Genomic DNA, 27,310 nt, shown 5'->3' with positions numbered 1-27,310 from the left:
GTCACATGACTAAATTAAGACCTATAAAATAATACTGGCATTATAAAATTTGTGTTAAAACTGATAACAGCGATTCTGATTTACTGACAATGAAAATATATAGCATTTTTCTGTCAGAACATTTATCAACACTTGGCAAGCCTAGACTAACCCGACACGTACAATGATCAAAAAACGGATCTTGTATGTAATGTTTTCCATTTATTTTTATTTACTTTAATTATGATAACATTTATCAGTGTACATAGGAAGACTGAGCTTGAAAAGATTTGGTTAAACAAAATGTCTGTTGAAATTGGCTAGTTGTATTTTTAGTATGAGATTACAAAATAAGATATTCTCAGAATATCTCACCTGGATTTCAGCAGTAACTGAATCTACCTGATAATGCTAAATCTGTATTAACTGCTATGGTTTAAAACCACTGAATTCTGAACTAAATGACATGTATTTGCTATATATAGTATTTACTAAAATGTATCTATTTTGCAACTTTATTCTGAACTTGTTTAAGGCTAAGGAAAGTTATTTCTGTAACTGCCAATAACATCAAAGTACCCGTGAGTGGACCATTTAAATCAGTTTTATTGATTCATGCTTTCAGTTCTTATTCAGTTAAAAACAAGGCACATTAAATATATTCTCTTATTGCTCTATAAATGCATGCGGCTCATTCTGTATATCAAAAGTAATAAATAATGGCAATAAAACACTGAGACAGTTATAAAAATGACAACCCAGCCTCAAACACAGTATTTAACAGTCCAATCTAGAACAATAACCCAACACAATACATAAAAGTGCCACATGGAAAAATATGCAGTATACATTCCCCCCCGCCCCCAGACACTATTGGGCTTATAGTTTTTGTTTAAACAGTAGTTGTTTCATACTAGATTAGAACAATGCAGGACAATGAAATTTTACAGCTGAATTGACCTGAACAGTAATCATGAAATAATCTTTTTTCAAAACATAAAATGTGTTGATGAAATCAAATAATTCTGGATTTTTTTGTTTTACTATTTAAACCAGTATAAATAATATATGCAACTTTTTATGTTGTACAAAGTAAGTATTTATACACATTCTATTTTGCCACAAAAAAACAAAAAAGCAGAGGGCTAAGACATTTATTGCAACTAAAATTCAAAGTAAATCAATATAAGAGGACAGGCACGCAGCCTTGAAAATCCCTTTACATTCTGCTTGTTATATTTACATTAGTAAAGCAAAAGAACAGCAAGGAGTGAGTATGTGGTAGACAGTCTAGGCTTTACAGTGAAACCTCAATTATCATTCTTAATAGTATAACTTTTAAGGGAGTAGAGGGGGAACTATTTTAAAAGGTGTACTGAACCATAAAAAATATGTTAAATGCAATGGTTTTCTTCGCCTGACCTGAAAAGCCTCTTATATGTCACTTGTAGCCATTACACTTTAAAAATTATTGGTAGCATAATGTCTTTTTGAAAAATACAAAACAAAACTCTGTATTATTGTACCTTGATTTCCTCTCAGTTCTGGAATATGTGGCAAAATTGTTATTGTGTTCTTTACTCTTTACCTTGAAAGGACATTTGACACAAACAGCTTTATATCTCAAAAATACAGATATACATTTTATCCAGTGTATACTGACATATTTCAATGCACAAACGTAATAGAGAAACAATCCTATGGCCCTTTTTGTTCATAAATAGACCTCATATAATCAAGTGTGCACGAGGACTTAATTCACATAGACTGAGCCATAATAGTGAGTGCTCGGTGGTCTCAAAGGCAAGGAAAGTTGGTTCTCCACTGCAATGTGTATAATAAGGTACAAAGCATCTTGATGTTAGGAAAATCTAATAACGAAAAATCATTTAAAAGGATCTTACCTGGGACTTTTTAGAAGACTGTCTCCCCCACAAGATTTTGCTTAGACTAAGTGCTCCATATTCATTTAAGAATTGCAGGTGGGTTTTTCCTCCTTCCATTTTTAGATAGATACAGTTTTTAATAGCCGAAAACTCTCTAGATCAAAATATTCAGACACTATCACCTGCAGTTAGCACTATTATCATAGTTACTATAAATCCTCAGCACTTATATACTTTGGATATGATTTTTTTTTTAAATTGACTATTTTTCAGAACTGTACCGCTTGCAGAATATTAACTTAGTATCATGTTAAGGAATTTGCAAAACAGGATTAAATTCAATCAGATTTTGCATTTAGTTGTGTACATATGTGGTGGCACTTTAAACTCAAGGCTTCTGGTTTGAGATGTAAACTGGTATTTATACTCAAAGGAGTATTATGAAAGAGAGTCACCAATAAAATATGCGTTCATTTTCCCCTCCCTGTCACAGATCAGGCAGAAATCCTCCATCTGATCTTAATGCTGATCATAGCCAATTTAATAATAGGAAGAGTTGCAGCGTAAATAGCCAGGTGGAGCATGTGTTGAGAATGGCTCAAATAAATGTTCCAAAATTGGATCTTCCGCTTTTGCATTAATTTGCTTTTCAGTAAGGCCTGCTGGAATGCAAAGTCACTTTCCCATTTAAGTTACATTTTTCAAATATTAAGTGGCTAGGATCAGTGCACTATGGCAAAGTTCTTGTTTTACTTTCAGTATTTGTCTAAAAATACAAAAACAAACAGCATGAGACTTTACAGTAGACTCCAATACTTGCTAGACAAGCACGGTTTTCACACTTATAGGAGGAGAAGGGAAAGCTGTACCCATACATTTTTACCTCTAAATTATAACTCATCTATGAGACTTTTGGGTTTTCTGTCCAATCTTGTGCTCTTCCAGTCTCATGCTGTCAAATTTTTATTGCCAGAAATCTGTCTGGCAGTAAAATTGGTGCCACTGAATGAGAACAACATTGAGAAGTATTGAAGTGACTATCTGTGTAACATTCTATAAATATCACTATGATTCCTTATCAGGATGTTTAATTTAGGCAGTGTTAAAGATATTTCTTTGTAGCATCCTCCTGAAACCTAAATGTGAACATTCCCCCTTCCGCCACCAAAATGATTCCTCTCTTTCTTTTTGTGGACAGGCACTTTGAACACATATGGTCTTGCACATATGCAGAATACTTTTAATGATGTGGATCTCAGGTAGCAGTCACTCTCTGTGCATCATTTCTTTTTAAAAGTGAAGATTATCTAAAAGCTTAACAAAAGTTGTGAGAGGGAGTATCTGTGAACAAGCCTTTTACAGACTATTTAATTCCTGCAAATAATTTCTACCTCTAAAGCATGTCCAGTCCAAAAGGCCACATTTTGGAGTATTAATATCAGCACAGAAAATAAGGAAAAGAAATGTATCAGTGTGTTTTTGTATACCCTGATCGCCAGATACAGATCACGTAGAATAAACAGACATTTGAAAGCATTGGAATATTTTTCAGCACTGAACGAGGCAGCTACACATAGACAAACTATCTTGTAGCTGTAAGCAGGTTTTGTACTTCTCAAACTCACAGTCCACCACCACTTCGATCTACTGGAATAACAACTCTCTCACGTAGGTTCTCTTCAGCAGTTTTCATAAGTACAGCCAATCGGCTTCCAGACACATATCCTTTCTGAATAGCACTCATGAGCTTAAAAAAAACCAAAACGTTTACAGCATATTAATGATAGTAGCCAAATTTAATTGGCAGACAACACTTAAAGAGATACTAACCCCAAAGGCTAACATCTTCCTTGCACTGGGGATCCCACCCATCGGTGGCCAACCAGTAAGGTAGCTGCAACTAAAGCAAACCCATCATGTAGACAAGGTAAATTGCTCTGAGCTGCTATTTCCATTGATGCACCCTACCCCTGCTTGAAACCAAGATATACTGCACTGGTGTAAATCAGTTTGTAGCTATGTACACTGTCTATACTAGGGATTTGGAATGGTTGCAGCATCCCCTGATGGCTGGTTACCAATGGCTGAAATTGAGACAGATCTCCAGTGTAAACAATGCCAGAGTTTATGAAGTATGTTGTCCAAACCAGTAACAAATGTTAAAACACAACAATAACGCTGTTATTATAGGTTTTAAACAAAATGGTAGGTATTGCTTTCTAGGCCTGGATTGTGGCGCCCTTTAAATGTACATTTTCCAGAATGGCCAATGGTAGTTTTGCCTGTGTATGTACAAATTACGGATGTGATATATTTGTAAGTAACAGTGCAGTGGACCCCCCTACACCCTGGCTTTCTAAAGCCATTCATTACAACCAAGCTTGCAAGGTAATTCATATGCGTGAATTATTTTTAAATCTGAAAAGAAAGAGTCACAAAGATAGAAAAGAGAACATGGTTCCTGATCTACCACTGCCCTTGCAATGTACCTTTCTCACTAAGCAGTCTTATTGCAGTGATAGTGTACTAGACTTCCACGATTCTTCTAAATCCCAGTTTCTTTAGACGTTTAAAACTAGTTTGCATTTAAGTCCTTGAAACTGGACTCTCAGCACTACCTTAATGAACATACTCTAGTGTTAGACTTTAGCTTTTTGTTTTTAAAAACCAATGGATAAGATCCGCATTGGGCTTGAAATTACATGTAGTCAGCTGGTAAGAGACTTTCCAGTACAAAAAGCAATGGGCACTTACAAAATATGATTTCTTCCTCCCAACAGCAGCTAGAGTAGCCTCTCACTTCAAATTTCTTCCCTTTTTTCAAAACTATCGCAGGTACACTTGGGCCTACACAAACCTGGTGACCTGGAGAATAATTAACTTCCAAGAGAATTTCTAGTAGAAAAATCTGCCAGGCCCCATGGGGAGCATGCCACAGAGGGCCAATTCATCCAGTCCCTCCTCCTCCTGTTTAATTGCTCTTTCCCCTGTCTTCTATGCCCTCCACCTATAGTTTCACATGGTTTCACTATCTCTGGTCCACGTAAGTAAAGGCAGCTTGGGCCCTTGAACAGTACTCAAGAAAACTACTTGCTGTCCAAAAAATATCCAAATATCTACACAAGTAATGTTAAGGATCTGCCAGATCCTCAGCTGGTGAAAACTGTCATAGTTCCACTCTCACCAGTGGAAGTACGCCAATTGACACAGCCAAGAAACTGGTCTGTGATGCAACAGACTAGTGATCACAAATGCATTGGTGACCCAGATGCTGATAAATTCCTCTACTCAGGTCTTACTCTACAAGAATCAGGAAAACATCCTTTTTTATCTTCCTTCCTCCAGTATTGATTTGCGTGATATCAGTATGGTAGCAAAACATGCAATACTCATTTTACTTATCTGACTTTTCTTAAAGACTAGACTAGAGCTTAGCAAACACTTTGTAACAATGTACCTAATGAATTTAGCTTCTGCTTGTGATATATCTGAGCATCATACTTTCTTCATGATTCTTCATTTAAAAATTCCTAACTTTTTTAAACTCATTAGATAGACTGCAAACAGTTTCTGAAAACATTCATTGTTGACTGTTTGCAACTGGTCAAAAAAAAAAAATCACATGGCAGTGCTCTGTTCCCCACTTGGAAAGGTGAGCAAGCACCTTGGCACACATTCAAATACAAATTTCCACAATTATTTGCAAACATAAAAGTTTCCACAAACATTCTGCCAGGAAACGTAATCCAATGAAAGTTTTCAGAAAGAAAACACAAAAGGAGCATGAATCCTAATAGATCCATTTTAAAGGATTTACCACCATTTACATAAGTTCCTTTAATTACCTTGGTGGCAAAAATCAGAGGTGTGTTTTATTACTTGTTACCTTTTTTACTTGTTATTTTAAAACTTAATTTATAATAGTGCACAATATGCTGCATGCTGTCCACATATATAGAAGACATTCAGCCCAAATGTACAAAAGGTCTGATTATTGCAACTTTGAGCTCAGTAACCAGATTTCAAACATTTATTTTTTTAAGGAATCTGTTTCAAAATGTGGCTTACAGTGCTTTTTTGAAATGCAGAGGATAAACTAGAAGCCACCAATAATTAGTTTTTAAAAATATGCAAAAAGTGCTGTCATTCACATTTTAGAAGTATTAAAACCACAGAACATACAACCTCTAAAGAGAGAATTGAGCACAATAAACACTGCATGATTAATTGCCAGTTTTTGGTTTCTTAATTATAGTGCACCCCAACTAACCAACCTACCCACACTCATAAACGGAGAGAGTCCTGTTTATAAAATGCAAAGTCACATCTCTTCTTCCCCAGTTGAAACTGCCTGAAAAGATGTGACTTTTTTTTTTTAAGAAAATGTATTAGTATGATGTCACAGGGCTATTTTTTCCATTTGATTTTAAATGTTTTTTTGGTTACTATGTTTTAGGCAAATAAATCCTCCTTTTTTGCAATGCTGGACATAAGCTGTGAACATTTTCTGCATTTAGATTCAAGAATGCTCTTATCTACAGCTCATCTCCAGAGAGACAATTACCATTTCCTTTGCCTTGATCTTGTTTGTTTAACTTGACACAGTGAAGAAAGGGCTGACATTGACCAAAATCCCCAGCATTAATTTATCACATGTTCGGCATTCATCATTGCCATGATTCGGGAAAGACCTGGCAGTCATTTGAAATACCTGACCAATAAAGACTCTACAAAAACAGACCTGGCTGGCTAGAAACAAACAAACTGCTCATGTGAGGGGAGTCAAATGGATGGAGGCAAACAATTCAGTGGCATCTTTACTGCCTTCTATTTTTTTCTTGTGAAGCATTTGCCGAAAGATGCATAGACAACTGATGTTAACGTCCCCCTTTCATGCACTCTGATGCCTTCTCTCTTTAGATCATTCAGAAATTAAGCAGGACAATGTGGATGGCATAGACCACACATTGAACCTGCCACTTCTTGCCCCCAATACTTTTACAGTGAAGCTTTTAATCAATAGTCCTATTCAGTATGAACAAATGCTCTTGTTTTAACTGTGCAGCGGCTGGCCAAGCTGTGCCCTCAGACGTGTGGGTGGCTCACACCTAATTTGAAGGAAGCAGCAGACGTGAATCTGAGGGTAGGAGTCAACCCTCTACTACTGAAAAGGATACCCCTTCACACTACAGGATATACTGTCTGGGCCTAAGGCGGTTTGTTTCTGCATAGGAAAACTCCTTGAGTTTCAGAGTTGCTTGGGAATTCTTTGCGGGAGGATGGGGGATAAGGGGTATTTCGCCCTCTTGCATTGCCTAGGCACTGTGGCCTTAAACAGCTTCTGAGGACTCTTGACAGCATGTGCCACCCAACTGCAGCTGTTCCCTGATGGAATCTCCACAGCATGGACACAAAATCCACATAAATTACTACTGCAGAATTGAGCAGCAGTGTATTGTTCTGTTTCGCCCCTCAAGTTTGCTAGGAGACTTACAGAGAGTGATGGGCTCCTAACCCTATCCCTAAAGGTAGGGTTCTATATGGAGATGCATGTATAGGGTTTGAGTTTGCACCAACCACCATTAGTCATTTCTGTGTTGCCCCCAGTTCAGATCTGCTGGTTTAGTGTCCTCTCTCACAGAAGTCAAGGGGAGCATGAAGTCTTTTGTTCTTTCCCCTCAGCAAATCTTTTAGTTGGGTTACTTTAAAAAAAAGTACAGAAGACAGCCCACTATTTAACCTCCTGATAGCTGGGAGGCAGACAAACTCCATGTTTTAAAAGAAAACTCCTATCAGTCATAGATGGATGATACCTACTAGCTCATCTACTATGTCTCCTTGCCAATGCAGGACAGGCAATCTACGCTTGGGGTGAAATCCTGGCCCCAATGAAGGCAATATTCAAAATTCCTATAGATTTCAATGGGGCCAGGATTTCAGCCTCAGTAAATTCTTCACTGCAACAGTTAGCTTGGGTTCCTCACACCTTCTTGTCAACTGCTGGAAATGGGCCATTTTGATTACCACTAAAAAAGTTTTGTTTTTTTTTACCCTCTCCTGCTGGTAATAGCTCACCTTAACTGATCACTCTCATTATAGTGTGCATGGTAACACCCATTGTTTCATATTCTCTGTGTATATATACACATCTTCCTACTGTATTTTCCACTGCATGCATCCAATGAAGTGGGTTTTAGCCTACGAAAGCTTATGCTCAAATAAATTTGTTAGTCTCTAAGGTTCCACAACTACTCCTCATTCTTTTTGCGGATGCGTGTTACACTCAAGTTACTACACTCGAGCTAGCCTAGTGTTCTGCTTTGTGGTCACTCTCACTCAGAGCTAGTCTCTGGAGAGGGACCACAATGCGCAACACTTGAGCTACACAGAAGGATTCGATTAGCGGCTAATGAGTTGCGGTGACGTGAGCTGATGCATGCCCACTGCATTACTGTGCTGTTGTTAGCCAACCATACCCACTGATGGGCTAGTTGGCTGGATCTTAAAGCATCACTCAACTCAAACGAGAGATTTGTTTGCTGGTTGTCAATTGGGTTAGCAATAAAACTGAGTTATACGGCAAGCTAATAAAGTAGTGAAAACAACCCCTTAGTCTTTCTCTCCACTGCTTTGTCCAGACATAATGGTCATGGCTAAAAAAAATTATAAGCACATGCTGCAGCATTTGCCCTTACAAGGATAGGCTCAGAGTATAGGACATTTTGTGATCAATACAAATACTGGTGTAGACATTGTTGATATTTCTTAACGTTGATACAAGCATTGTCCACTTTTAAGCAACATAAATTAATGGCAAGTTTGTAAAATTATATGTACAAACCCTACATCTAGCTCTGATAATTAATTTCCAATATAAAGAGCAAAAGGAGATGAGGGTTCTTTTGCTCCTTTCATTACAACTAAAATAGAAAAACCACTCACCTGCAAAAACTCATTGAGTTCAACCTGCCCGTTTTTGTTCAAATCCACTTCATTTAAAATCTCATGAAGCGTATTTTCATCAATTTGAATGCTGATGCTCTAAATAAAAAAACACCACAACAGGCAAATCAACTGGATCAGTTAAACATGATTTATGCCATACTACACAACTGACATAAGAATTCAAAAAATCAAGAGAAATTTTACCTCTAACACACTTTGAACATCTAGTATGGTAATAAAGCCTTTCTTTTCTTTATCAAACATGTGGAATCTCTTTTTATATCTGCAAAATAGGATTATTAGTGGAAAAGGTATACACAAAAGATTGACAGAAATATCTTCCCAGGGACTATCTGGGAGGTCCATTTGTACTTCACTTACCTGTCAATATCTGAAGGTATAAGAGTGATTTCAGAGCTGTCTGTTAATTGCTCTGATTTTGCCTTGTAGCCCATTTCATAATACAGAAACTTTTTAGCAGATTCAAGTTCTTCCTAGAATATGAAAGAAACAAAGTCTCAGTTCTAGAATAATACTGAATATTTCCATGCTGAATTTCTTCTATACCATAATATTTCATTGACTCTTTTCACATACTTATAATTGCTGGTCCTTAGAGGAATATCAGCATTTGATGGTCAAAGAGTGCTTAAGAGTGAGCAAGGTCATTAAGATAAGGAACCATTTCATGCTTCACCTAGATCACTGGCTTTGATGTACAAGTGTTGATTGTCAATTGATAATTACACTGAAGACATGGAGTGCAAAGATTTTTAGGGCCATATCATGCCCTCAATCCACACATGCAACTCACAGTGATGTCAGCAAAAACAGCACTTGCAGTTCAAGTCCACAAAATCGTCTTTAATTAAAAATTGGTATCTTATTCTTTGCTTGTTTAAGAGTTGTGGGGTGGTGTTTTTGGTATTTAACATCTTGTGTGGAAGGCCATAAAATGCATATTTACCTGACAGATTGGCTCTGACCCTTCCAGCTCCCTTCAATATTGTAGTCAAATAAGAATTCACAGCCTTTAATCAAATGATCACATACTATTTCTCAAATATATAATACAGTATATTAGCTTAGCATACACTTATTTTCTACAACCTTAATTACCATTATGTAGCATCTTTAGTATTATGGTCAATGTATGCCATAAAAAAGTCACCAATGCAAAGAGTTCACAGTAAACCTTACTTACTCAATACACTATAGATTATAGATGGCACATACCAATAGTACAAATTTGCTGGGCATGTGTGTGTGTGTGTCCCCTAAGTTTATAGCCAGGGCACATATGTGGCAAAAATTTACACATGTGATTAATTCAATATCTTGTTTTTTACAGTGCTGTTGTACCTCTATTGGTCCCAGGATACTAGAGAGACAAGGTGGGTGAGGCTATAATATCTTTTTCACCCACAGCAGTTGGTCCAGTAAAAGACAAGCTTTTGAGCAGAACTCTTTTTCAGGTCTTTAAGGATATGAGGAGAACTACTAAGCTTATCAGGACTACTTGCATGCTTCATGGTAAGCATGTACACAAGTCTTCACAGGATCAGGATCTAAGTTAGCTTTGAAGTTAATGGCCTCCTCCCCTGGAATACTTAAGGAATGCTGTGTTGATAATATACTGCACTCTCTCACCCCCAAACAGCAATAAAGATATACTGGACCATAATGAAAATAGAGCATATCAACAGGAATGAAAAAGAATCACATTTAAAGACGCTACATGTGTAGTTACTGTAACAGGGTGATCTGCCCCCATAACAGCCAGGGATCCTGGGGCCTGTGAGTCCTGTACTAAGGCAGAACCCTGTTAAAAATAGATTAATACCTGGCAATTTGCAAGGGATCAGGTGATTGCCTGATAAGCACTGTACTCTGCTAAGGGCTGAAAGTACTGAGGGAGGAGCGCTGTAAGCAGCAGGTTGGCTCCAGCAGCAGTGGGACTCCCAGACAGGTGGCTTGTAGGACTGGGAAAGAGCTACCAGAGCTGGGGGACTCCCACAATGAAGCCCTGAGGTAAGGGAAAGGGACCTGATATAGACATTGGATTTATGTTGAACTGTTTATTTGGTGTTTTTTCTGAAGACTGTTGGTACGACCAATAAATGAAGCCCTGAGAAAAAGGGGCTGATTCAGAAACTGGCCATGGTGTCACTCCTTCCTGGGCTGGAGAGAGAGACCAGCAGTCTACACTTACAGAAACTATATGTTATTTGTATTGTTGGAGAAATGGTGTGTGATCATGCAGCTAAAGACTGTATCATAATGCGTATGCACAAAGGGGCAGAGAAAGGTTGCCATGCAATCTCAGTGTTGACATTTTCTGATTGTTTTGCAACCTTAGCACTCTTAACCTAATGTTTTGGACAGAATTATATTAATCCTAACACTTACTAATTTACCACAATGATTTTATTTTGAATTTAATTTCTTTTGTTTCTCTATTTTTAATCAAACCCTTTCCAGTTAGGTTACTGTAGCTATAGTCCGACAACCCTTCCCTTCCTCCTTCAGGATACATACCAAGCAAATTAGCACACATCTGTGATATAACTGCATCACTCTTTTTATGCAACCCTCTGGAAAGGCTTAGAGTCACCAAAAGTCCTCCAGCTGGGAGAATTCAAATGATACTCCTGGGGGAATTCTTGCCACTGTGTATGCGTAGTATTCATGTCCCTTGCAGATTTCTTTGCTTCCCTGCAGAAAAATTACTTTCTGACAGGGAAGCTGCAAGACCAGTCGTACACCACTCCCTAGCTGTACAGGTTCATCATTTCAGGCACCTGGAGCAGCCGGCGGAGGGGTAAATCACCGCTGAGCTGGGGACACCCCAGCCAGTGGCTCCTACCATGAGCCGGGATCAACTGCTAATCCCAGCTGGACTGGAGACAGGAAAGGACGGGCCTTCCTCTTCCCCTGCAAGAAGTGGCTGGGGCTGTGTCAGACACACCCAGAAACCTCTTCCAGCTTCAGGAAGCTCAGCATCATCTCCTGCTTTCTGCCCCCATTGCTCCTCAGCTGCGGGAGGGAGGGGAAGGGGTCACTGAACGGGGAGCTGCTCCCCCATCCACCCAATCCCCCATGCATCTGGACCTCCCATACCCAGACACCCCCACCAAGCCTCACCCCATACACCCAGAACCCCCCTAGTCTTCCATACTTGAACCCCACCCCACTGAATCTCAACCCCTGCATCTGAAGCCCCCTGTACCCAGACCCCCTGCCTCCAGACCCCAACCCCTGCACCCAGACTACCCCCACACTGAGCTTCCTGCACTCAAACTTCCATTCTGATGAGCCCCACACCCCTGCACCACCCTGAGCCCCCACATCCAGACACCCATGCCACTGACCTCCAATTAGTTGCACCCAGATCCCCCACCCCACCAAGCCCCACTACCCAAGCACCCAGACTCCCCTGCTGAGACCTCCCCACACCCAGACTCCTCTGCTGAGCCCCAACCACTTTCACCCGGAAGCCCCTGCAGAGTCCCATTGCCCCTGCACCTGGACCCCCCCAATGAGCCTCTGTGCATCCAGATCCCCCCACATCTAGACCCCCCCACACTGAGTTGCCTGCACCTAGATTGTCCCACACAATCCTCTCACCCCACACCTGGATCCCCACACACACAGCCTCTCCACAGTTGGATTCTGCCTGGTTACGTCTGCCTGCCCCACACCTGGTACGCCTGGCACAGAGGGGCAGGGCCTCAGGGTGTTTCTGGGGCAGGCCCAAGCCTTGTGCTGTGTCAGGGTCAGGTGCAGCCTTACCACTGAGTCCGTGTCCCCAGGATGGGGGGAGGGGGAAGAGGCTGCAGGGTGATCTCCCACCTTCATGCACTGCCATGCTGGAGACTCTGCATTTACTGGTTGACAAATAAAACTTGCACAATTTTAAAGTATTGTGCGCAGAATTTTTAATTTTTTGGCACAGATTTTTTTTTTAAACAAAGAATGCCCTCAGGAGTAAAATGAGCTTCTTTCTGAACTTTAATACAACTTCTAAGTGGCTAAAAGGTATCATGAACGAGCAATAGGAGGCTTTACATTCTCTTGGGAGCTGAGAGAACCACAACATGCATGCAGGTCCTGCCCTCTTCAAGAGGTGTGAGTGAATCAAGCTCAAACCTGGGCATCCTGCTTGGACACAGCACTAGCTCTAAGTGAATGAGCCAGCCCACATTACTGCACTTTTCTCCCTGACACTACTCCTCATGGTGCAAGCGCATTTTACAGCATTAAGCGTGTGATCCTGCAAGGGGCTGGTCACTCATCTTCCAATGAAAGTGAAGGATGATCACCACCTGGTCCCCATACGGACCAGGTCCCATATCGCTACATTTCAATGGCTTCTCAGAGATGAGGGAAAGGAGAGAGAAAGATGACTTTGGGACTATTAGTGAGGCCAATAGTGGTCTCGAGCCCAACTTCATCATCAGTTCACAAAGGAAGCCTTATAAGAGAGGAGAAGGAAGACAAGAGGGATACAAAGAAAAAACAATGGGCAAATGCCACGCAAGCTTCCCTTCCACAGCTCTACCAACGAACAGCAGTCCTGACTTGAAACACTCCTACAATTCAAATTTTGTGTCTCACAAACTGACTGGCCAGTTGTGCCAAATTTCATGTTGAACATAGTGTCCACTAAGGAACAGGATGAAACCTCCAATTTTACTTCCACTTTTAAGTTAAGCAGCACTATAGAGTCTGATCTATTCAGACCAGCTGGAACTGGTTTGATAGCTTTGTTTTTATAATGGTGTATGACAAAAGATGATTCTTGTGGGAAGAAAAGGGCATTTGCAATATTCTATTAAACCAGAGTAGACATGCATTTGTTAAGATTGAAATTGATAAAGGAAAACAAGAGTAGAGCCCTGCAGCAGGACTGGGATTCTGCATGCCCCACAGGACCCACTGCCATACTAATCGGCGAGAAAACACAATCTCTTATCAGTTTGTCATAAATAGAATTTCTGCAACGTAAAGCAAGATTTTCTTTTTTTTAAAATAAAGATTTTAATTCTTAATTTAAGTGAAGGATAGAAAGATTTTATGTCTATTATAACAGAGGTTAAAGGATATATTTATATGGCTTAAGAAAGATTTGTTTTATTCTTTTATTGGTAAAAATTGTGTCTGAATGTATATATTAACCGACCATGTGGGGCTTTTTTTGTTGTTGTTATTGTTTTTTTGGGTTTGTTTTTTTTTAGTAGCATGGGGAAATTTCTCAATCTTGCGGGATCTGTGGGAGGGAGCAGGATAAAAATGCAAGAAACAATGCGGGAGCAGGATAAAAAAAAAATCCTGCACAGGGCTCTACAAGAGAGCTTTAAAAAAAGTTCCAGTTCTAAAGTGCCTTTTGTACCTTTTTCTTCTGTTCACTCCAGTGAAGTTCCTTCCCCATTATATCAATAATTCTTGGTAGGGCTTCATCAGCTGCTTGCACGTTCAAGAAGGCCAGTCGAGTGCGACGTGAAATCATATCCACTGCAGTGCACGCATACTCTTTTACCCCATACATAATCTAGGATATTAGAATTGGATAAAAAGATTTAAAAAATGTCAGATTCTGCAGTGTCTGGACATGGGAAAGGGCTGGTCCTACAAGAGATTGAGGGGAAAAAAATAGCATGAAGCTCTGGTAAATCGGGTGGTAAGGTGAACAAGAGCACTGGAGGGAGCGGATATGGAACCTTATGTGTACGTGCACAAAAGGCCATAATTTGCTTAAGTGATTGAAGAAAATGGATTTGTATGAAGCAAGCCCCCCTTTTTTTGCTGCAATATAAAAAAGCTTCTTGGCTCACATGTCTAAATGCTTTTAATAAAAGTTCAGAAAAAAATTATTCCATGTTTTATTCAAATAAATTTCTGTTTACATGCCAGATACAGTCTCCATCCCCCTCTCCTACTTCACAGGGAGGGTGACTAATAATCACCACAAATTACAGAGACGATAAGCTAACCATTTTCACATACCTCAGCTTCAATATAAGGAAATTCAGATACAAGGCGTTTTCCAACAATAGGCCACCTCTTTCCAGTAACTTGGGCTATTTTGGCCACCTCAAAAGCCTTGTCACCATACGTAGAAGCAAGGTGCTGAGCCACCTACAGAATTAAGAGCACATTTAGTGAACACTACGTCCCAGCACCTTCTGAAGCACAGCTGAATATATATAAGCTAGTCCTGTCAGTTCTCCCATAGCCTGTAATAAATAGGCTGAGGATGGTATTAGATTTTGATTGTGTGGGAGGAAACAAGTTGCGTTGTGAATGCTTAGACCAGCACTAACACTACTATGCATGTATCAATGTAGCAGTGACTAATGATGCTTCAGCTCCTTTCTGCTACTGTGATCGCCTCTGAAGAATAGATTTTGTTGGGCTTGAGGTGCCAAAGACCTAGGTTGTCATACATGTTTAAAAACAGAGGGCATAGCTTTGTGATTATGCAGACGCTGAAATAAAGAATGCACATGGCTTTTAGTACTACACTAGCAAAGAAAATTTGTGACTGGATTTCTCTCTTATACAATTATTTCTGCCCTGACCAAACAGTGTAGTCTTATGCCAATTTGAGAGACCTTAATACAGGCTGTGCTGCTGTGTTGTTTTTTTTTAATGTTATTGATAACTAATACAAACACTGAGTAGAAATATAGTTGACTCACCTCACTCTCCAGTCCATAATCTTGTACCAGCCTAATGTAAAGAGTAGGACTCCAATCCTTAGCCCCCTGCAGTAAGAGTCCTACCGTCTTACATGGACCTGCCTTTAGGTTGTGAGCCTGGATGGCTGCATCAATGGTATCTTGTGCCATGGAGCGATAGGTTGTCCATTTCCCACCTGCAAGCAATTTGTTTTGGTAAACTAGTGGAAGTGTGTTGCATTGGCCAAACTTCACACTTAGTCCAGTTTCATCCTTACTGGACTTCAACTAATAAATCACTTGTTCGCTACTAAGTAATATCGCTTGTTCCTTCAAACCTGCTGTACAAACATTCGCTGCCTTCGACTTAAATACACTGGGGAATCCTGACAAAGCCATATGAGAGATCTAAAATGGATTTCCAGTACCTGCTATAGTAACAAGGCCACTGTCACTAACAGCAACAACATGATTCCGAGATATTGACTGGGTGTCTTTAGAGCTGGGATCTGTGACAAGAGGACGAATGCCGCTCCATGCTGCCAAGACATCTCCTCTTCTCACTGTTTAGAAGCATATAATGGCCAAACAGAATTAGAAAAAAGCCTTCAGAATTAATCAATTTCTTATTTTCTGACTAAAAGCAAAGATTTCATTTTCTTAAAATTACTCTGGCACAAATAATGTTTACATTTCTCCCCCGAATTCACAGGCCAGATAGGCGAGGACAGAAGTATATGCATCCTCAGTTTGCTCACATCGTAGGTCTTAAAACAGTGTCTGTAAAATGTTATTGAAATCCTATCTAATACTCACAACCCCCTTGGGAGAGAAGTATTATTATTCCCATTTTGAAGATGGGGAAACTGAAGAACAGAGAAGCTGACGTGACTTTCTCAAGGACAAGAGAGGGATTCAGTATCAGACCCGGGTTACAATTCCAAGATTCCTGGCTCCCAGTCATGTGCTCAGACAACCTCAAATATGATGGAAATTAGGATACTTGCGATAGCCTGTGGATTTTACAATTCCAGCACACTTTTTTTTATTTTGTTCTACAAATACCCTGCTTGTTTCTTTTCACTACTCTCCTTTTACAACTATTTCTAACTGCCGCAACCTATGTGGCTGCATGGTATGTTTCACACTGACCTATTATTTAGTTATCTCATAGAAAGCTGGTCAGCAGCAACTTATACATGCAACAGTCCACATACTAGTGCATCAAAACCACCTGATTAACAGCTGAGTAACAATTGGTAACTAGAATCAAAAAATTATTTGGAGGATCCTCCTAATAGCTCAGCTGCTAACATTAGTGATCCACTAGGCAATATTTAGGGACATCTCAGGACCTTCTTACTTTTGGGCCAGCTAGGCTAATGATGCTTTCAGCTCTCTGCACAAAGGTTACCTAGCACCTTAGCATCTTGAGGTCACCAAGACCGCAACAGAAAGTCAAAGGGAAAGTGTGGGTGAAATCCTTCCCTGCCAAGCCTATACCTGTTATTTGAAAGGGGGAGGGAGGTGTGAGACCTGGAGTCTCACCCTGTCCCCACCAAAATATTTGTCCTGATGTGGGGGTTCAGGGAGAAACAAAGTGGTTCCCCCACCAAATGTCCAGCATGTGAGTAACCAGGGGCTGAACCTCTCCACAAAATACTTTCATGATGTATGTAGAGATGAAGGGGAGGAGCGGGGAGATTCCATATCCCAGAAATCTCTCACCAGTTGAGTGGAGCTGGTGATGGTTTGCTGTGGGCAGAGAGAATTGGTCAGGTGGTTTTTTGCTAGGGTGAGGGGTCAGGACAATAGTAATTTTATTTTTTTAAACGGAAAAGATGTTGTTTTCCTTGAAATCACTAGGTTCTCACACTTAAGCCCTCTATTTGTGTTCTATACCTCGAGTTAGAGTTTCCTCTGGACTACCTCAAAGAGTCAGAGAGCCACAACACTTTGACATTTCTTTCTTTTTTTTTTTTAAACCAGAAAAGCATAGTTGGTCTCAATCAACATTGTAATTGTCATCAACACTATTTAAAATGATGCAATTGCCATTCTGCTGTTCTCTCGTCTTGAGGAAACTGTTTAATTAGGAGAATGTAATGGCTATTATAAAGGAACACACTGGGCCTTTCTGAGCCCTAGATGAATTAACACCACTACTACTGTGTAGCTTTATTTTATTTTTGTTATGCTTTGTTACACGGAAGATGAAAGATAAAACAAGGTAAATGAAAGCTCGCTTTCTCCCTCTCTGTCTAAGGTGTCAGGAAGGCTGGATCCAGCAGGGACAGAAGTTGAGTGAATTATACATCGTATGACCATCATATAAAAACAAACAGCTGAGACAATATACGGCCCCGGTTACTGCTCTGAGAACAATCAGCACTACCATGTCTCAAAAAACAAACAAAAAACTTCCAGCAGTAAAAGCTTCTAATTTTTTCCATTTAGCCTTTCAGTGGAGAGCTCCACTCCATCACTCCTGCCCCTCTTGACTGACTTTTGTCCCTCAGGTTAACATGTTAAAATTATAAATTTTGAAATAGGAACTTATAACAACCCCAGTCTTTCCATTACACTGTTTCTTCTTGCCCCTTTTCTTTATTTTAATCCCTGGATACGATAGGACCTGTTGCTACTCCCACTGAAATCAAGACTAAATTCCCTGGAACAGGACATCTCTTTTTCATCTTCATGCACACTTATGAAGCTATAAAAACTAATAACTACGAACAACTGATGTATCCAAGCTTCACTCCATCAAGTCACAAATTAACACTTAGCAAATTCTTCAAACAACCACCAGGGCTGCTCTCAAGACTTTAGGAACGATTGGAGCACAAGGGTAAGTCAACCAAATGGTCTTAGGATGTTGCCCAAAAGTAGAGGTTTAACATGAAACTGGGAGCTTAAAACCTTACTCTGTATGTTGGCTTAGGGTATGTCTACACTAGAGCTGGTAGTGTAAATTGCAGCCTGAGGAGACATACCCATTCTAGATATAACTGAGATAATGCGCTAAAAATAGAGTGTAGCCACAGTAGTGCAAGTTGGGGGAGAGGCTAGCTGCCCAAAGTACCATCCATCCGAGACCCTTAATACATACTCAGGATTGTTAGACCCTTGCACCACCAATGGCTACATCCAGCATGCCATTGTGACGGGGGACACTCACCTCTTATGAGCACCTCTTGTTGGCAGAGTGCGAACCAGAAATCTTCCCTTTTCTGGTGCTCTCTGTTGGCTGTTGCCAGGCAGGTCTTCAGTGGCTCATCACATTACCCTTCTGGGGTAACAAAGGTACAACAGGGCCTATCACAGTGCCCTGCTTCATATCTGCAGCCCTTTCTTTGGGCTCAGTTCTCAGCCCCTCCTGGGCTAGCGTTAAGTCTGTGTCTGGCCTGTATAGAGCAATGTCCCCAGGGCTTTATTCCTGGAGACTCCAATACCTGCCCTTCACTTGGTCCTCTAAACAAGCCTTATCCCCTTCTTGGGGATCAGTCCACCCTGCCAGTGGGGGGACCCAGGCCCACCCACTACTCTGGATCCCAACCTAGGGACCCTATAAGTTGCAGTCATGTACTGCTGCTGCTATTCCCTGGGCCTTTTTCCATGTAGCTCCTTCCTCTTCACCCTTACTGCAGGGCTGAAGTTATCACTTATGGAATGCAACTGTCACCAGAACCAGTCTCTGGTTCTCCCTTAAGCTCCAGCTACCGGCAAGGATCACCCCTCCTTATTCCTCTGATCCCTGCTGGAACTAATCTGCTCAGGCCCTGCAGCTACTTTTTAACTGGGCCTGCTGCATTAACTGCTTCCCTACAGCCTCTCTAGGCAGGCCTGAAGGACCCACCTTTACTGCTCCTTTTTTGGGGTGGGGTACCACCAGCAGGGGGGACCCTATCACAGTCTCCGTGAACTGGGAAATTACATTTCCAGTTTGAAATGTAGTCACAGCCTTAGAAAGTAATTTAAAATACAGGAGAGATTTTTCTAGAGCAGTGGAATAGGCAGGGTTAGAGAATCAAAGACCCGCATTATCAGTGTCAAACATTTTACCCCACTAGACTCTAACCTGAAAAAAGGCACCCAGAACTAGAGAGGTCCATTGTCCAAACTGGAAAAATCAAAAGGCTTGAAAACCAACCAGTAAGTTAAATCTGTGCAATGCACTCATGTCTCTGACTTCAGATGGGCAATTTCTCTTCTCGCATTTAAACATTCTAGGTATCACTTTTTCTGTTGCATGCCTGATATTTTGTTTCCAATGCACTTTTAGAAAATTATTCTAAAATGACTGGGTTACTATCCCAAGCTCTTATCTTGACAAATAAGTCTGTCAAGTATATCCAGGTGTACACACAACTATGGGTTGAACGCATTTTTATTAGCAGAGCTCCAGTACTCCAACAACTTGTGCTCCAGACATATTGCTTGGGTTCTCAGATTACTATATAGTGGCTTTAAAAGGGCCTCATCTTACACATTTCAGAATCAGCAAGAGTCCATGTGGTCCATATTCAACTGTCCTTCTCAGGTACAAGAGATATTGTAAGAGGATTTCAAACTTCCCATCCTCAGCAACGTTAGAGACAAAGTTATCTTGATTTTTCCCATCCTATCAGAATACATGGCCAACCAGTGAGATGTTTATCTATGCTATTTCTTGGCTCCTTGTCAGTTATTAGTATACCCGTAAAGCCAATTTTAACTTTTCAAGAACAGATATAAAACCTTAAGGCATCAAATAGTAAAAATAAAAGGCCCTCGGAGGTATAACTAAATACAGCATACCCTAGCCTCTAAAAAATATCTACTACTTTGCTTCAGCCACGTGACTTATTGGGTAGGTCTATACGCAATTAAACACCTGAGGCTGACCTGTGTCAGCTGACTCAAGCTCACAGGGCGCGGGCTAAGGGGCTGTTTAACTGCAATAAAGATGTTCAGGCTTGGGCTGGAGCCAAGGCTCTGGGACCCCATGGAGTGGAGGGTCCAGAGCTTGGGCACCACAATTGAACAGCCCTTAGTTCAAGTCAGCTGACAGGGCCAGCCACGGGTTTTTAACTGCAGTGTAGACATATCCACTGAGGCCAATCACTGCAAGATACAAAGTTCATTCCTCTGACATACCATGGGGATGGGAGCATTATGAATATCTGCAGTAGGTGACATACAGTTAGAGAAGTACACCTGCATAGTGCATTGATGACCGTATAAGGAATCTGCACAGGCAGCCTGAATTTTTCCATCAGTCCGCAAAGCCATATTTTTTGTGATGTAGACCTTGGATCTTTTTTAATTACTGTAATTAAAAGATGTTCCACGTTATTCTTTATAATATATAAAATACCAAATTATTAAATGTCAAGTTATAACAAATTTAATCTCTTTTCAACACAGGTTTAGCACAGATCATATCAGTTTATACCATTAGATTATTTATTTTTAAAACCACAAGTAGATTCTATAATCATTTCACTTTTTAAATAAAACATGAGAGCAGTAGAGGCTTTTATAAAACTTAATTGTGTTGCTTATTAAATTTACAAAGGAAAAAATTGACTGATTTGCTTTATGCTGAAGCATTTTGGGGTATGTTTTCACATGACTGATAACTGAAAATCGATAACAGACTATAAAAATATCCCCAAAGAGCACTGAATAGATTTCAGAATCGATGTTGCTCTGCCAGCATGTTTAACCCACCAAAATGAAGTGCTAATCACAGAAATAAGATACCATATTACATTTATAAACTAAAGAAACTAGGAAAAGCAGCATGTGTGACACTATAATTAAATAGTTGGAACACATCCAAGCCTGTGTAAGTTGATAACCCTGGCACTGTCTCTGGCAGCAAAAAAGCAGGTCTGCAGTGAGTTGATACGGCCAGCACAGTTGTTAATTCAATAACAGGCAATCTATAAACACTGCTAATTGCATACGTGAAAAACAGCATGCACCTAGGTGGGTTTCCTTCAAAAGCTTTAAACACTCTAGAAAACTACTTTTGTGAAATACCTTGCAAAAATTCTATCCTATTCAATACTCTGAGCTTAGTTCAACCAACCAACCACCTGCCTTGCACACCACATCATTCTGATTAATTTCTGCTCAAGAGACTTGATGGTACATTTTTTGGATAGATCATTTTTCTTAACTTGATACAAAAACAGAACTATCAATTTACCCATTTCAGGGAAGAATAAACAAGTAAGCTAGAGTTTTCAGCCTCTGGATAGAAGGCTTCCTAAATCTAACTACAGGACACTGTTACATTCCCAGCAGGCAGAGTGCTTTTCAGATTTAGTTTAATATCTCTGCTAATGCAAACGTTTCCACAAAATCATTTTAAAAACAATGGTGAAGGGGACAGGATGGCTAAAGGGTTGGGTAATGAGATATGAATCCTTCCAAACCACCAATCTGAATGCAAACAGGTCATTTCCATCTGCCCTATATCAAATGAACCTCCCCAGCAATCACCATTCTATTTTTAAAAATTCACTTTTAGCCCTTAAGTCTTCCCTCTCCTGAACTGAAAACTGACAGTATTGGATACGTGCCGATTTTTTTTTAAAGCAAATATTAAGGACAAAGTGGTTAAAAAAATTACAAACCAGAATTAAGACTTTGGAAGAGTCAAGAACTGTTTCTAGACAAAAAGTTGGTTGAAGCTGGTCAATAAACTCATGCTTTGACGCCGGATGTACCCTCAAGTGTTCCACATCTTCCACCACAACAGGGTATGAAGGGTACATCTGACAAAGCAGTAACTGTATTGTCCTGAAATGTTGGTAAGGATGACCTTTATGTCACATAAAGTCCCAAAATACCAAAAGCATGGTAAATCAAATCACACAAACTTTAGTGGCAGCATAGTTTCACTTTCAGACACTGCAGACACACCAGCACCCCTCCCATGAAAAACAAAGCTCATTAAATTTACCTTCAACATCACAACTCAGATAGTTGCGCACTTCAGTCAAAATAAAGTTAATATCTTCCTCTGTAGGTATTGGGTGAGGTGTGACCTCAGTTGGAGTGTCTGTGGTCCCAGCAATAGTCATCTTTTCCCATGGCAGGAAGAAAATCACTCGTCCGTCACTAGTGGCTGGGTCAAGTAGCCCCATGTTATCGGGGCTGGAATAGAGAGAGGTTATTCATTTTCAAGTTCTGACATCGAATAAAATATCTAGTTTATTGACAAAATTATTCATCACTAGAATGAATTAACTGACACTGTTTTTAGTCAAACAGAACTGCAAATGAAGTTTTGTTATGTTCTTAGGCCAAGATTTTCCTAAGTGGCCAGTGATTTGATCTTTTTGTGCCTTTATTTCCAAGTCTCCAACTAGTCATGTTCAAGGAACTTATCTTCAAAGAGTGGTGGGGAATCACCATCTAAAAAGAAAATCAGGCTCCAGGCATCTCTCAAGTTGAGCCCCCAAAAGCACGAGTCACTGTTGAAAATCTTGGCCATAAGGGTTTTTTTTTTATTTAAAAAATTTTTGAATTTTAAGAACAGCGATGTGAGTACAAACTGAATACCTTAGGTAAGCTTATTTAAGCAAAGAATGGATAATGAATAAATATTATGCAAATAAGGTAAGGTGAAAAACAAAGGGTTGGGGAAGAACCATGAAATGAAACTTCCAATTATAACAAATACAAATGAGCTCCAGTATGTCTGAAAGGAGACAGATTTAATACAAAGTTATTGCTTTGTGTGTATTTATAACTTCTTTGGTACTTGCAATTTTAGCAGGAGGTAGATGAATGTGTAGGATATATAAAAAATGCAAAAAAGTGCACACTGTTCCCTTACATTTACTATAAAGATTTACTTTATTTACATTAAGGAGCCTATGATTCATAGAAATATTTTCCTTGCAAGTGTAACATAACTGATTTTATTAGTGAAAAGGAAAGAAGAAAGGAGCTAAAATGTAAGACAAAAGGAAAGTAACATTAGAAGTCTTGTCTGTACTTTGAGACCAAAACTTCTAAGGAAGTTATCATAGCAGCTAGTTACACAACTGTGAGCCTAATCTAACCTCCCAGTAAACACCTTATGCCAAGCAGCTAAATGCAAGTTTTTGGCACTATCTTCTTTTAGTATCTATATAATGTTTAGTATCAGAGGGGTAGCTGTGTTAGTCTGGATCTGTAAAAGCCGCAAAGAGTCCTGTGGCACCTTATAGACTAACAGACGTATTGGAGCATGAGCTTTCGTGGGTGAATACCCACTTCGTCGGATGCATTTAGTGGAAATTTCCAGGGGCAGGTTGCCGCAGGTATATATATGCAAGCAAGAAGCAGGCTAGAGATAACAAGGTTAGTTCAATCAGGGAGGATGAGGCCCTCTTCTTGCAGTTGAGGTGTGAAAACCAGGGGAGGAGAAACTGCTTTTTCATATATCTCTATGATTCAAATATGTATTGTTATTGACTGATATTGCCAATATTAAGTTCATGTATTAGAACTTTTCTACCTGAATTTGTATGTGAACTCATAAATTATGGGGGTGGTGAGGTGGGATAAAATGTCAGTATTTCAAAATGCTCAACCTTGATAGGGGATCATCAAGCAGAGTCTTAAAATGTATGGTCTTGATATACAGAATCCACAGAAAACCTTGTATGGACCCTAAAGCAAGGCTGACCAGGATGGCTGCTGGATTACTTTTATTTCCATGAAAGTCACAAAAGGCCCTGATCCAAAGACTATTGAAGTTGATGGGAAGACTCACATCAATTTCAACAGGCTTTGGTTCAGGCCCTAAGAGTTGCAAGTACTACACATTTCCCAGGCCTTAAATCCATATTCAGTCACTACTAGTTGTTAATTGAAAGTCAAGACCAAGGTTTTGTTTAAAGCTTCCATAAAATGGATAGCTAACACCAGAAGCATAAAATATTTCCCGAATTCCAGTGCAAAGACTAATTTCATTTCAGTATTCAGAGAAAAGTTTTGATATGCTTTTTATATTAATATTTTTCATTAATTCATGCTAGATCAGTACACACAGACAGGAAAAATAAGTAAAAATGAATAGCTCTGTGTATAAGGAATTTTGATCCACCTAGTATTTGCAGGTATCCAATTTTTTTTTAAATTGGATGACCTTTATCATTTGAAAATCAAAATATCTGGGGTCAAACTAAAAAGATTTCTAACTATGGTAACAGGTCAGAAGTAAACATTTAAAAATAGGCATATGACTACCTTGAAAAAGCACCCTGCCCTTTTCATTCATTTTTATTAAAAGGAGAAAGGAAAGCTGGACTTTCATTTACAAGACCCTTTCCCCCCCCCCATGAAGCACCTGCCATCTGCTGAGCATTTGTAAGCTGAAATACTTCTAGTGCTTACTGGGAGACCTTCCTATATGCAGCTTCTTTTACATACAAATTAAGATCTAGGCCCTACATAAAATATGCGCAGAACTGTGTACAGAATTCTGTTTAGCATTTGTCCATCATGGTCTTCAGCTAATGACTCTAGCTTGGTTATGGGGCATTCAGAAACAAAACCTTTTTGCTGAACCTGTAATGTGATGCAACCGCCTATTGTTCGTGTACCTGTCTTCTACAATTGTGTTTTCTCTTCCCTTAATTGTTATTAATGCTTCTTTTGATTTTTGTATTAAAGATTAAAAGAATTGTTCATAGAAAGCTATTGTCTTATACAAGTACTGCAAGAAAGTATGGCAGATGTAAAAGATATGCCATTTAAGTAGAGTTGAGGTAGTATAGGTTGCATTACAGTAAATTGATATATTATAAAAGCTATATCAGTGACTTAATTAGTTCATCCCATTCACCCCATCTTTCTTCCACTAGTTCATCTGCCAATCAATCAGTAAGTTGTCTCATTTCTCTTCAATCTCTTACTCTAGTAACCACATTTCTGTAAATGATATTTGGACTTGCTTCCATAGTGATGGAATATATTTATTGGCTGTAGTCACAAACTTTCTGAATAGGTATCTATCTTTGGTAAATCACAACAGAGAGGGCCAGATTTTCAACCAGCAGCCTCCACTTGTCCATCCAAACTGGGCCCACTAGGGTTATGAGCTTTCTCAGTGTGAATGCTAACACCAGTGTGTGAACCTATGTAAGATTATTCGAAGGGAAAATTACATAGAATTTGTAGCAGTGTCTGCATTGGGACAATCTGGAGCATCATCACAGGGAGGCAAAGTGCAACCTCAGATGAAAATATACACCAACCAAGATTTTTAAGGGGTGTGGGACAAGACTTTCATTTAAAAAAAAACAAAAAAACAAAAAAAACACCACACTGTTGCCTTCCATTGATCATTAGCAGATACAGTATTCGGGCCTCACAGATCAGCTTCCCAGAGGAGGAGAAATCAGTTATGTGGATTCTGGGAATATGTTAAATATAACTTGTTTTGTTTACATACACAGATCAGTCCAGGAACAGAGGTGGTCACAAACAGCATGCAGGCTTTTTCCAGGAACTCAGACCAAACACAAATGCCTGTTTCCTCAAGAAGAAACTGCCTCATGAATTGACTTTATCAGAGACCAAGGCAGAGAGCAAACTGTCCCACTGCTTCCACAGCTCCCAGAACTTTGAATAATAAAACTAATATCACATAGCATCTCTTTCCAAGATTGGACATTTGCTAGCACGCTTGCAGAAAACAACTTGGATAACTGTAACAGTGCTAACTAGCAGCAACATCTAGTTCAGGGGTAGGCAACCTATGGCACGAGTGCCGAAGATGGCACACAAGCTGATTTTCAACGGCACTCACACAGCCCGGGTCCTGGCCACCGGTCTGGGGGGCTCTGCATTTTAATTTAATTTTAAATGAAGCTTCTTAAATATTTTAAAAACCTTGTTTACTTTACATACAACAATAGTTTAGTTATATATTATAGACTTATAGAAAGAGACCTTCTAAAAACATTAAAATGTATTGCTGGCAAGCGAAACCTTAAATTAGAGTGAGTAAATGAAGACACAGCACACCACTTCTGAAAGGTTGCCAACCACTGATCTAGGTAGTGCTATCTAGCAACATTATGATCAGTATGGACCTTGTATAATATGCACTTTCCAGGTGCATCATTTTAAATTGGACGTGACTAAAATCAAATGGTCTGGCAAAATAGTGAATAAAAATAAATGTTTGAAAAAGGTGCAAGTGAGTGTTGGTCAAAGTAAGTTTCAATAAGACTGTTTTATGTGTGAGAGTTCAGGGTCAGTTGGTCAACGTGAAATTAAATGTCTTTACCCACGTCATATACATGCAGCAATCAGTGTTACTCTTCTCAGCTGAAACACAATCTTGTTTGACATACAGATATAACGCCACTAGACCCACTCTTAAAAATATAAATGTGTGTACGTGTGCATATTATATATATATATTTGAGAACAGATCTTTTAATCTTAAGAAGCCAGAAATGGGAATACTCCTGTGAGTAAAGTTACTCCAGTGCAAGTGTTTGCAGGAATGCGCCCAAAGACTACACCTAAAAAAAGGAAAAAAAATCTGGCTAGACTAGTGGTTATACAATTTCTGGACAGCCTTCTGAACAGAGAATACAACAGTAACCTAAAATGAAGACAAAAGTGTGTACCTTTTTTATCATATACCTGAAAATTATAGCAAAGGAACAGGAGTTGCATGAGCTTTTTTTATTTTTTTAAAACAAACAGTATAAAAAGCCACTTTGCCTACTAACTCCATCAATGCTGGGCTAGATTGCCCTCTGAATCTGTACAGGAAAATACCACTAAAGTGAATAGGAATAATGTCTGCATGCA

General features: G+C 39.6%; 1 protein-coding gene across 10 annotated transcripts in view; it reads right to left on the bottom strand.

Annotated features, from left to right (window-relative positions):
- Positions 1 to 269: 269 nt before the first annotated feature.
- The window catches only part of GPD2 (glycerol-3-phosphate dehydrogenase 2), a 134,179-nt gene continuing 107,138 nt past the window's right edge, over positions 270 to 27,310 (bottom strand). For all 10 annotated transcript variants that reach the window (XM_044978409.1, XM_044978403.1, XM_044978410.1 and 7 more), the window contains 9 exons: positions 22,449 to 22,642; positions 15,919 to 16,053; positions 15,512 to 15,687; positions 14,817 to 14,948; positions 14,203 to 14,361; positions 9,192 to 9,304; positions 9,015 to 9,093; positions 8,808 to 8,906; positions 270 to 3,612 (listed from right to left, as the gene is read on the bottom strand). In XM_044978409.1, the coding sequence (XP_044834344.1) occupies positions 3,487 to 3,612; positions 8,808 to 8,906; positions 9,015 to 9,093; positions 9,192 to 9,304; positions 14,203 to 14,361; positions 14,817 to 14,948; positions 15,512 to 15,687; positions 15,919 to 16,053; positions 22,449 to 22,642 (1,213 nt within the window). In that variant the 3' untranslated portion in view covers positions 270 to 3,486. The remainder of the gene's footprint in view (positions 3,613 to 8,807; positions 8,907 to 9,014; positions 9,094 to 9,191; positions 9,305 to 14,202; positions 14,362 to 14,816; positions 14,949 to 15,511; positions 15,688 to 15,918; positions 16,054 to 22,448; positions 22,643 to 27,310) is intronic.

The sequence above is a fragment of the Mauremys mutica genome, chromosome 10 (assembly GCF_020497125.1).
Source record: "Mauremys mutica isolate MM-2020 ecotype Southern chromosome 10, ASM2049712v1, whole genome shotgun sequence".
Classification (NCBI taxonomy): Eukaryota; Metazoa; Chordata; order Testudines; family Geoemydidae; genus Mauremys; species Mauremys mutica.
Note: the sequence above shows the minus strand (reverse complement) of the source record. Positions and strands in the feature narration are given on the sequence as shown.